This window comes from Nomascus leucogenys, chromosome 10 (assembly GCF_006542625.1).
Source record: "Nomascus leucogenys isolate Asia chromosome 10, Asia_NLE_v1, whole genome shotgun sequence".
NCBI lineage: Eukaryota > Metazoa > Chordata > Mammalia > Primates > Hylobatidae > Nomascus > Nomascus leucogenys.
Window position 1 is genome coordinate 69,062,304 of NC_044390.1, and position 11,260 is coordinate 69,073,563.

At 45.2% G+C, this 11,260-nt stretch overlaps 1 protein-coding gene across 1 annotated transcript in view; it reads left to right on the top strand.

The window, feature by feature from the left end:
• The window catches only part of DRAM1 (DNA damage regulated autophagy modulator 1), a 44,869-nt gene extending 35,204 nt beyond the window's left edge, over positions 1–9,665 (top strand). Inside the window, exons 5-7 of the mRNA XM_003269720.3 lie at positions 2,573–2,631; positions 8,623–8,715; positions 9,621–9,665. Coding sequence (XP_003269768.2) covers positions 2,573–2,631; positions 8,623–8,715; positions 9,621–9,665 — 197 coding nt within the window. The remainder of the gene's footprint in view (positions 1–2,572; positions 2,632–8,622; positions 8,716–9,620) is intronic.
• The last annotated feature ends 1,595 nt before the right edge of the window (positions 9,666–11,260 follow it).

Genomic DNA, 11,260 nt, shown 5'->3' on the forward strand with positions numbered 1-11,260 from the left:
TTGTCTTGCTAGAGCTGTTGGTTCAACATGGTACTCACATGTGGCTTTTGCATACTTGAAATGTGGCTAGTCCAGATTGAGATGTGTCCTAAATGTAAAACATACACCTGATTTCAAGGATTTGATAAGAAAAAGAAGTAAAATATCTCAATAATTTTTTATATTATTATACATTGAAATGATAATACCATCAGCAATATTATTTGATATATTGAGTTAAATGAGATGTATGTTGTTTATCAATATATATGTTTTGCATATTATGTATATCTTATATTGACAATATTTTTATGTGTTGGGTTAGATAAGATATATTATTAAAATTAAGTTAGGGGTCAGGCATGCCTGTAATCCCAGCATTTTAGGAGGCCGAGGTGGGCAGGTCACTTGAGGTCAGGAGTTCAAGACCAGCCTGGCCAACATGGTGAAACCCCATCTCTACTAAAAATAGAAAAACTAGCCAGGCGTGGTGGTGGGCACCTGTAATCCCAGCTGCTCAGGAGGCTGAGGCAGGAGAATTGCTTGAACCCAGGAGGCGGAGGTTGCAGGTGAGCTGAGATCACGCCACTGCACTCCAGCCTGAGTGACAGAGCGAGACTCCATCTCAAATAAATAAATAAATAAATAAATTTGCATATTAGAAAATTTAAAATTACACATATTTCTGTGGGATGGTGCTGCTCTAGAGAGCTCCTTAAACTTCACAACTTACATTAAGTTTCACTGAATGAAGCTTTCTCCCATTCCATTCTGAATTAATAATTTTCCCTTACAGTCATTGCTGTACCCAGTCCTTTTCTCTGTAGTATGGTACATTCCCTGGGTCTGGTCCAACAAAGTTGTGATATTTCTGAGAGCTGAGACCAAGTTTTCCCTTCTCCCACCCCTAGGCCAGAATGGTACCTGGTGCACTGAAGATGGAACTAAGAATAAATAAACGAAAGAATTAAGAGGCTTTTAAATTATTAGAAACAGATGGGAGGTGATGAAATGATCAGAGAATCTTCTGTGCTCTCTACTTCTTTTATTTTGAGAATCAGAAGTGTTAAGCTCTGTACAATTTGCGGGGGATGGGAGTTAAGAGAGATGACGTTGACTCTGAATTCAGAGGAGGCTCTAAACTTTGCTTGGCTCAACATTTTATTTTATTTTTTTTTTTGAGACAGAGTCTCACCCTGTTGCCCAGGCTGGAGTGCAGTGGTGCAAACTCAGCTCACTGCCACCTCCCGGGTTCAAGCAATTCTCCTGCCTCAGCCTCCCAGGTAGCTGGGATTACAGGTGCACGCCACCATGCCCAGCTAATTTTTGTATTTTTAGTAGAGACCGGATTTCACCATGTTGGTCAGACTAGTCTCGAACTCCTGACCTCAGGTGATTCGCCCACCTCAGCCTCCCAAAGTGCTGGGATTACAGGCGTGAGCCACCGCACCTGGCCTAACATTTTGAATTTCTAATATTTTGCAGAATTTTTAGAGCATCCCGTTTCTCTCTAGCTTTCTCTTTTGCATTCTAAGTTCAATCAAAATGGTTATCACTGCCTTCGTGCAGAAAGTATTGCCCGTGGAAGATAGGAGCTTCAGCCCCTGGCATTATTAGGCTGGACTGTAGGCATGTGTCAATCATCCCTGAAGTCTGATATGGGGCGAATCTCTTTGATTTGCCAGATCTTTGGGCCAGGAAGGAAGGGCTCACCTTATACCCAATTACCCAACAGAAGTCTGTTTTTTAAAGATAATAGTTTGAGTTTCTGTAGCTTGTTTTTGTATATGAGCCTTGGCACTTTGGAATTTAACATTTTCCTTAAAGCTGTTACCTTGGAAATAGTATTTTAGGCTGGGCACGGTGGCTCACGCCTGTAATCCCAGCACTTTGGGAGGCCGAGGTGGGCGGATCACCTGAGGTCAGGAGTTCAAGACCAGCCTGACCAACATGGTGAAACACCGTCTCTAATAAAAATACAAAAAATTAGCTGGGCATGGTGGTGGGTGCCTGTAATCCCAACTGTTCAGGAGGCTGAGGCAGGAGAATGCTTGAACCCAGGAGGTGGAGGTTGCAGTGAGCCGAGATCGCGCCATTGCACTCCAGCCTGGGTGACAGAGCGACAGTCCGTCTCAAAAAAAAAAAAAAAGGGAAAGGAAAATAGTATTTTAGGGAAAAAGTATTTTTATTCAGTGGGAAGTACCCAAAAAGAACCATCTTGGACTGCTGGGTCAGTCATTTTGACCAAATTTAAACAGCTAGTTTAAGTGGGAAGATCCAGAAACGTGCAGGGTTGTGCAAAAGGTAGCGACAAATTTTAATAAATTTTACTATACACACTGGAAAACTATTGCGAAGGTATTTCCATATTGTTATTTAACTCTCATCATTGAATTTAAAGTTTGAGTTTATAAGAAGCTAATATAACTGGTTTGATTGTAGAAATGTTGGTATTAACATTTTAATTGATGATAGAAATGTTGGTATTAACATTTTAACGCTGTATAATGATTATATTATTAGGAGAATAACCTAGTCTTAACATTAAAGGAACTGTTGTGTGCTGTAGTTTCCTTAACTTTACTTTTTTCAGTGATTGTCTGTGCTTCACTAATTTCCATAACCAAGCTGGAGTGGAATCCAAGAGATAAGGTAACATTTAAGTTGTTGTGAATGTGGTTGTTGGATGTGGTTATGTGAGCTTGTGGCCAGGCTAGGCCTAGGGAAGATCACTGCCGTTTCTTAGAACAAGTTGCAAAATGTGAAATAAACATGGCATGTAATCAATTTACTGTCCAATCATTTGGCAGTATGTAGTAATTAGCTATCAGGGTAATTCCAAATGCTTGCTGGAATTATTTTCAAAATTTTGAGTTCCTAATTTCTTTCTTTCTTCTTCTTCTTCTTTTTTTTTTTTGAGACGGAGTCTTGCCGTGTTGCCCAGGCTGGAGTGCAGTGGTGCAATTTCAGCTTACTGCAACCTCTGCCTCCCAGGCTCAAGTGATTCTCCTGCCTCAGTCTCCCAGGTAGCTGGGACTACAGGCACATGCCACCAGGCCTAGCTAATTTTTGGTTTTGTTTTGTTCTTTTCTGAGGCAGAGTCTCGCTCTGTCACCCAGGCTGGAGTGAAGTGGCGTGATCTCAACTCACTGCAACCTTTGCCTCCTGGGTTCAAGTGATTCTTGTGCCTCGGCCTCCTGAGTAGCTGGGACCACAGGCGTGCGCCATATGCCTGGCTAATTTTTGTATTTTTAGTAGAGACAGGATTTTTCCCATGTTGGCAAGGCTGGTTTAGAGCTCCTGGCCTCAAGTGATCCCCCCGTCTCGGCCTTCCAAAGTGCTGGGATTATAGGCGTGATCCACCGCACCCGGCCCTCTAATTTCTTTCTTTCTTTCTTTCTTTCCTTCTTTCTTTCTTTCTTTCTTTCTTTCTTTCTTTCTTTCTTTCTTTCTTTCTTTCTTTCCTTCCTTCCTTCCTTCCTTCCTTCCTTCCTTCCTTCCTTCCTTCCTTTCTTTTTTTTTTTTTTGAGACAGAGTCTCGTTCTGCCGCCCAGGCTGGAGTGCAGTGGCACAATCTTGGCTCACTGCAAGCTCCGCCTCCCGAGTTCACGCCATTCTCCTGCCTCAGCCTCCTGAGTAGCTGGGACTACAGGCACTCGCCACCACCCGCGGCTACTTTTTTGTATTTTTAGTAGAGACGGGGTTTCACCGTGTTAGCCAGGATGGTCTCGATCTCCTGACCTCGTGATCTGCCCGCCTCGGCCTCCCAAAGTGTTGGGATTACAGGCGTGAGCCATCACACCTGGCCTTTAATTTCTTTATTAAACACTTCAACTATCTATCTTTAGTAAAAGAGGGTAGAGGGACAGTGTGAATGAAGGTGTTTGGTGGTGAAAGGGAGCATGGAATGTTAAGTAGAGAGGACGATACCAGCTCCAGTGTGGTGGATAGTTCATTTCAGGATAGAGTGAGAAATCACTGCAGCCAGGGATAACTGTGCAAGGGTGCAGTGGCTGTAAGAGGCAGGCAGAGAGGCTTGTACTTGACATAGGTGACCAGAGTAAGACTTTGAAGACTTTTTTTTTTTTTTTTTTTGAGACGGAGTTTTGCCCTTGTTGCCTAGGCTGGAGTGCAATGGCGCGATCTCGGCTTACTGCAACCTCTGCCTCTCAGGTTCAAGCAATTCTCCTTTCTCAGCCTCCCAAATAGCTGGGATTACAGGTGCTAGCTGGGATTACAGGCACGCACCACCATGCCCAGCTAGTTTTTGTATTTTTAGTAGAGACAGGATTTCACCATGTTAGCCAGGATGGTCTTGATCTCTGCACCTCGTGATCCGCCCGCCTTGGCCTCCTGAAGTGCTGGGATTACAGGCGTGAGCCACCACACCCAACCTGCAGACTTTCGAACAGTAAAGCAAATAGAAAGAGTATTATTAGATGAGTGTTAGACAGAAGCAATGCCTGGGATGCCTTGGAGAGCTTGGCATTAGGAGGGCAAGGAGAAGGCAGTTCTACTAGTTCACATTTCAAATAGGGGAAATCTGATGGGTGTTGGCAAATGACTAACACAAGAATGAAGTGGCATGATGAATCAAAGATGACTTCTAAGTTTTTATCTTAGGTGAACCAAAGAATTTATTCCCTTGACCAGAAATAAGGCCCCTAACAGGGATAAATAATTTAGTAGGTGGAAGTGGATGAGTTTGGTTAGAGTTGATGACTCTGAGGATATCATGAGATATTGAGGTTAGAAACATGGGCCTATGCCAGGTGCTGTGGTTCATGCCTGTAATCCCAGCACTTTGGGAGGCTGAGGCAGGAGGATTGCTTGAGTCCAGGAGATCAAGACTAGTCAGGGTAACACAGTAAGACCCTGTCTCTACAAAAATTACCCAGATGTTGTGGCATGCGCCTGTAGTCCCAGCTACTTGGGAAGCTGAGGTGGAAGGATCGCTTACACCCCGGTGGGCCTAGACTTCTGGTGGGACTGGGAGTCGTCAGAGTGTAGGGTAGAGTTGTTAGAGTGTGGGGTAGACCAGGACATTTTGGACCAAGCATCAGAACACATGGAACCAAATGTTTGACATTGAGATCAACTCATCCTATTAGATACCTGTAGTAGTGGTTCATCTGGATGCCTTTTAGGAGAATCAAGGATGCCCCAGGAAAGTAGAGAGTTAGTGAGAGACAGAGGATTCTTTCCGCCAAGGATCAGGTGGAAGAATACTTCCAGCAAAGGAGAAGTAAAGGGATCATGGACCAGAGAGAAGAACTAGACTTGTGTTGTATGGTAGACCTCATTGATGAGTCCCTACCGCATGCAAGACTGTGAAAGATTATAGAGGGCAGGGTGGCCATGGGATAGAGGATCCTGAGGGATTTTATAGTTCAGAGGGGCAAACAGCCAGTTGTCAATGGCTAAATGTAATACTTTGAAGTATAAAAAAGTGCTGAACTGGACTTCAGACAACACATTGTGGAAATGCAGAAGCAATAGCAATTAATCCTAACGATGGAACGAGAGGAGATACGACCCCAGAGACTAAAGGACATTTTTCAAAGGCAAGGGAAATGGCTAACTATGGCACACGCAGCTGAGCAGCCTTTAGGAATGAAGTCCCTCAATTTGGGCAATAAGGGAGTTAGTGATGTTTGTCAAAAAGTAGTTTCAGTAAAACGCCGAAGTTAGAAGCCAATGGCAAGAAGTTAAATAGTGAGAGGGATGGTTCATTCATTCAGCTGTCAACCAAATGTTTATTGAGTCCTGTTCTGGACTGGAGGTAAGAGGTGAAGGAGGAACACGAGGGTGGCTAGAGGAGACAGCAGGATTTCCCAAGACGGAGAACTCTGGCAGGTAATGGAAGCCTGCCAAGACAAGAGAGAGACAGAAGATGGTGAGGAAGAGAATGATCCAGACAGGAGATCAAAAAGTGCTTCTTGGCCAGGCGCGGTGGCTCAGGCCTGTAATCCCAACACTTTGGGAGGCCAAGGCGGGCAGATCACTTGAGGTCAGAGTTCAAGACTAGCCTGGCCAATATGGCAAAACCCTGTCTGTACTAAAAAAAAAAAAAAGGTGTGGTGGCACACACCTCTAGTCCCAGCTACTTGGGAGGCTGAGGCAGGAGAATCGCTTGTACCCAGGAGTTGGAGAGTTGGAGGTTACAGTGAGCCGAGATCACGCCAATGCACGCCAGCCTGGGCAACAAGAGTGAGACTCCATCTCAAAAAAAAACCCAAAAAACAAAAAAAAAACCAAAGGGCTTCTTTAAAATGTAACCTTAAAATGGCCAAATTAGCCAATAGGTTAGACCTAGGCAAAAGGCAGTTGTTTTTTTCTTATATGTGGGGAATTAGCCCCATCATGCGAAGGGGGTTCAGTTCCTCTTTCCATTGGTGAGAACCTCTTTCCGAAAGTGAGACCGCACAGCGGAGCAGCTTAGGTGTACTTCACTTTTCAGCCACTCGGGGGAGACCTTCTACCACAAACCCGCTGCTGGGAAGGGCTTATGAAAGTATATTCCCAGGCAGTTAAAAATCTGTTATATTCCACTTTCTATCTTAAAAATGTGAAAAGCACATGGTTTTCTATTCACTCCATAAATGACTGTGTCACTCTTGCATTTCCTTCTGTTCCTAATATCAAAGGATGTAAAAAAATTCCCTTTACATTAATTCACTGAATAATCATTTAGGTGCTGCCTCAAACTTCTGTGTAGTGCTTTACAGCTTTCACAGCACATTTATATACAGTGACTTACTTGGTAGGGGGAGGTGAGAATTATAATGTCACTATCTCATTTCACATAGCAAGGATATTAGGACTTTGCCTGCATTCAGGACTCTTGGTTCCATGTGCTTTCATTAATAGCATGCTTAAGAAATTCCCCCCCAAATTTCTGCCTTTATTTTTAGAAGCCATCTTCCTTGTTCAGGGATGATACCAGGCAGGTCCCCTGGTACTGGTACCAGAAGGAGGAAGCCTCTGTTCTCTACCTCCTACTGTAGGCTGGTCAGGTCCTCCTCGGTGTGACCTAGCATGAGAACAGTGGGTGGATGTGACCATGACAAGGAGAGTGAAGAGTGACGCTCGGAGGGCTTGGTGTGCCTCCACTCGATCTGTCTGGATGAAAACAGGATCAAAGAAAACAACTGTCACCATGGAGCTGCCCTGTGATCCAGCACGTTTACTCACCCTTGTAGCCTACAGCAGTTTGGGGCAGAACAGCAGTGGGATCAGCCCTCAAGGGCATGTGCTAAGGGCAGAGCAACCCATGTAGACAGCTTCGGAGGGCATGGGGGTGTGGGGAGTTAGGGGTAGTTCCTCATTTCAGCAGAGCAGAAAGTGACGAAGGAAATCAGAGGGGGCACACTGACAGTCCCCAGGCCTCATTTGGCATGTGAGCTAACGTCAGAATGCAGACGTGCATATTTGACTCAGAGTTTTATTTATTTTTATTTTATTATTATCATTTTTGAGACAGAGTCTCGCTCTGTCACCCAGGTTGGAGTAGAGTGATGCAATCATGGTTCACTGCAACCTCTATCCCCCAGGCTCAAGTGATCCTCCCAGTTCAGCCTCCCAAGTAGCTGGGACCGCAGGCGCAGGCCACCATGCCCAGCTAATTTTTTTTTGTCACTTTATGTTGCCCAGGCTGGTCTCAAACTCCTGGGTTCAAGTGATCCTCCTGCCTCATCCTTCCAAAGTGCTGAGATTACAGGTGTGAGCCACTGCAACAGAGTTTTAAATTAGTTTCCAGCACTGAAAAATCAGGAGATATCACACACAGACACATACACAGACACACAGACACACACGCGTGTGCGCACACACACACACACGGTATTTTTTTTTTTAAACCTCTTTGAAAGCAACACCAGTGTATTATTTTCCCATGGAATTGAGTTGATGAGGCGTGGGCTCCCTAACTTCCCTCTCTTTTCACAACCATCAGTTTTATTTATTATTGTTAATTTTCTGGCCTCCATAGGCAACTGAGTTTGGAACATGATTGAAGCCATTCTCCTTGGCTTCCATTCTCTCATTCTTGCCTCCAAGAAGATATAGAGTTAACATGTGGATGTCCATTATTAGCATTTTCTTTGTAGCTGTATTTACCTTAGGATGTTAAGCAGAACTATTTCCTGAATGATCATTTCTATATAAACAGGGAAACACGAAACCTAGGGGACTAGTTGGCCAGGTTCATCTAGATGTGTACACACATTCTTTGGAACAACTGCGAGACCGCTTGTTAAGCATGCCCTTACACTTAGGGATTCTCAGCAGAGCGAGACCAAGTCATGCCTTGTATGGAAATTTCTTTCTTCTGTTGAGTCCAAATTTGCTTCCCAGTCTCAGCCATTTTGTAGTCCTTAGTCTGCCTTTTGAAGTAACAAACTAAATCTTAAAACGAGAGTTTGTGCGAGCCAGAAAGAACTTTGGAATACCTGCCTTCGCATTCTCAGCGGGCAGGTGCCCTGACACTTAGTAACGCGGTTGTGCTTACCGTGTATCCTCAAAGTTCTGACTTATGCTTACTGGACAGCTTTTTCCTTTGGTTGAACCTCCTCATTGTATTTCAGTATGTACATTAAAGTGAGTCTTTTTAGGCTAAATTCTGTTTCTTTATTGTTGCATTAGGATTATATATATCACATAGTGAGTGCGATATGTGAATGGACAGTGGCCTTTGGCTTTATTTTCTACTTCCTAACTTTCATCAAAGATTTCCAGGTAGGTGTTTATCAATTCGAATGTTTTAAATTGCTGACAATTAGGATTAGTAAAAATTTGCAGACGACATTTTGCAATTTTAAAAAGAGCACTTGCTTTTTATCCTTAATGTGTTTGACAAAAATATGTAAGGATTGTGCAACTTCATGTGTTAGCTTATTCCCAATGGGAGGCATCTTTAATAGCTCTCCCACCAATAAGATTTTCATATGTCCTCTGCTGTTTGATGTTAATAGTCATGTATCCTGGTTGTTTTCTTTTAGGAGATCTCACTTACTAGTTCCAAATAATACAAAGTAAATATATCTTTTTTAAAAAATAAAGGTATGCTGGGTGCAGTGGTTCATGTCTGTAATCCCACACTTTGGGAGGCCAAGGCGGGCAGATCATCTGAGGTCAGGAGTTCGAGACCAGCCTGACCAACATGGAGAAACCCTGTCTCTACTAAAAATACAAAATTAGCTGGGGGTGGTGGCACATGCCTGTATTCCTAGCTACTCAGAAGGCTGAGGCAGGAGAATCGCTTGAACCTGGGAGGCGGAGGTTGCGGTGAGCTGAGATCACGCCATTGCACTCTAGCCTGGGCAACAAGAGCGAGACTCTGTCTCAAAATAAATAAACAAATGAATAAATAAAAAATAAATGTGTTGTTCAAAAAATATTCCCAAAGCAGATAGACGATGGGACTATATCAGATTTGTCCACAGGAAAAATCTTACATTTTGAAACAAGTGAATTATTAGTTCAAAGGATATAGAAAGCCAAGAAAATTCTTTAGGACCTGACTCGAGCATAGCACAAACCATAGTGAGATCATTCCTTAGGTGGTGCAGAGCTGTTGGAAATGTCATTGTCAACGTTGGGATTGTTTAACTTAAACCTTTCTCTTTCATTTTTAAAAATAGAGTATCACCCTAAGGATATCCGCAGAAACCAATGGTGATGTTTGAAGACAGAAAAATTCGATCTCAGTGAATGTCGCAGGCCATTTCTAAAAGTGCTACAGAGGACAGACAGGGTTTTGAGGCCACCCTGATTATTGGGATGCATCTGCAGCACATCCAGGACTTGAATTTCATTACGAGCTCCTAGTAGTTGTACTATTTCCAAAGATGTGCCTGCCTGCCCTCCCTCCCTTCCTCCCTCCCTCCCTCCCTCTGTTGCCCAGGCTGGTGTGCGGCGGCATAATCTCGGCTCACTGGAACTTCCCTGCCTCGGGCTCCCATGATTCTCCTGCCTCGGCCTGCCGAGTGCCTGGGATTGCAGGCGCACACCACCACACCTGGCTGCTTTTTGTATTTTTGGTGGAGATGGGGTTTCACTGTGTTGGCCAGGCTGGTCTCCAACTCCTGACCTCGAGTGATCTGCCCGCCTCGGCCTCTCGAAGTGCTGGGATTACAGACGGAGTCTCGCTCACTCAGTGCTCAATGTTGCCCAGGCTGGAGTGCAGTGGCGTGATCTCCGCTCGCTACAACCTCCACCTCCCAGCCGCCTGCCTTGGCCTTCCAAAGTGCTAAGATTGCAGCCTCTGCCTGGCCGCCACCCCGTCGGGGAAGTGAGGAGCGTCTCTGCCCGGCCGCCCATCCTCTGGGATGTGAGGAGCGTCTCTGCCTGGCCGCCCATCCTCTGGGATGTGAGGAGCGCCTCTGCCCGGCCGCCCCGTCTGGGAAGTGAGGAGCGCCTCTGCCCAGCCACCACCCCATCTAGGAAGTGAGGAGCGTCTCTGCCTGGCCGCCCATCGTCTGGGATGTGAGGAGGGCCTCTGCCCGGCCGCCCCATCCGGGAAGTGAGGAGCACCTCTGCCTGCCCGCGCCGTCTGGGAAGTGAGGAGTGCCTCTGCCTGGCCGCCCATCGTCTGGGAAGTGAGGAGCGCCTCTGCCCGGCCGCCCCCTCCGGGAAGTGGGGAGCATCTCTGCCTGGCCGCCCCATCTGGGAAGTGAGGAGTGCCTCTGCCTGGCCGCCCATCGTCTGGGACGTGAGGAGCGGCTCTGCCCGGCCTCCCATGGTCTGGGAAATGAGGAGCGCCTCTGCCCGGCCTCCCATGGTCTGGGAAATGAGGAGCGCCTCTGCCTGGCCGCCCATCGTCTGGGAAGTGAGGAGCGCCTCTGCCTGGCTGCTGTGCAACCTTCCAAGTGTGAAGTGACAGCCTTCGTTGTAGAATGAATGAAGACACTGGCACTGATTATATAACACCTTGGCAGCTATCTCAAGTCGTTGATGGTGGAGGTATTGGAATTATAGAAGAAAGCAAACACACAAATTTGCCTAAAGGTGATTTTGTGACTTCTTTCTATTGGCCCTGGCAAACCAAGGTTATTCCGGATGGAAATAGCCTTGAAAAGGTGATATATATATATATATGAACGTATCTGATTTTTTTCTCCGTATAATTCTTGCTTTGTGCATTTGATATTCAGTTGTTTGTAATCACAGAAAAATAAAAGCATATATAAAAAGAAAAAAAAGATGTGTTTCCTAGAGAATGTACAGCCTTATGACACAGTAGTGATGTTTTTATAATTTTCTAAGTAGATTTTTTTGTATT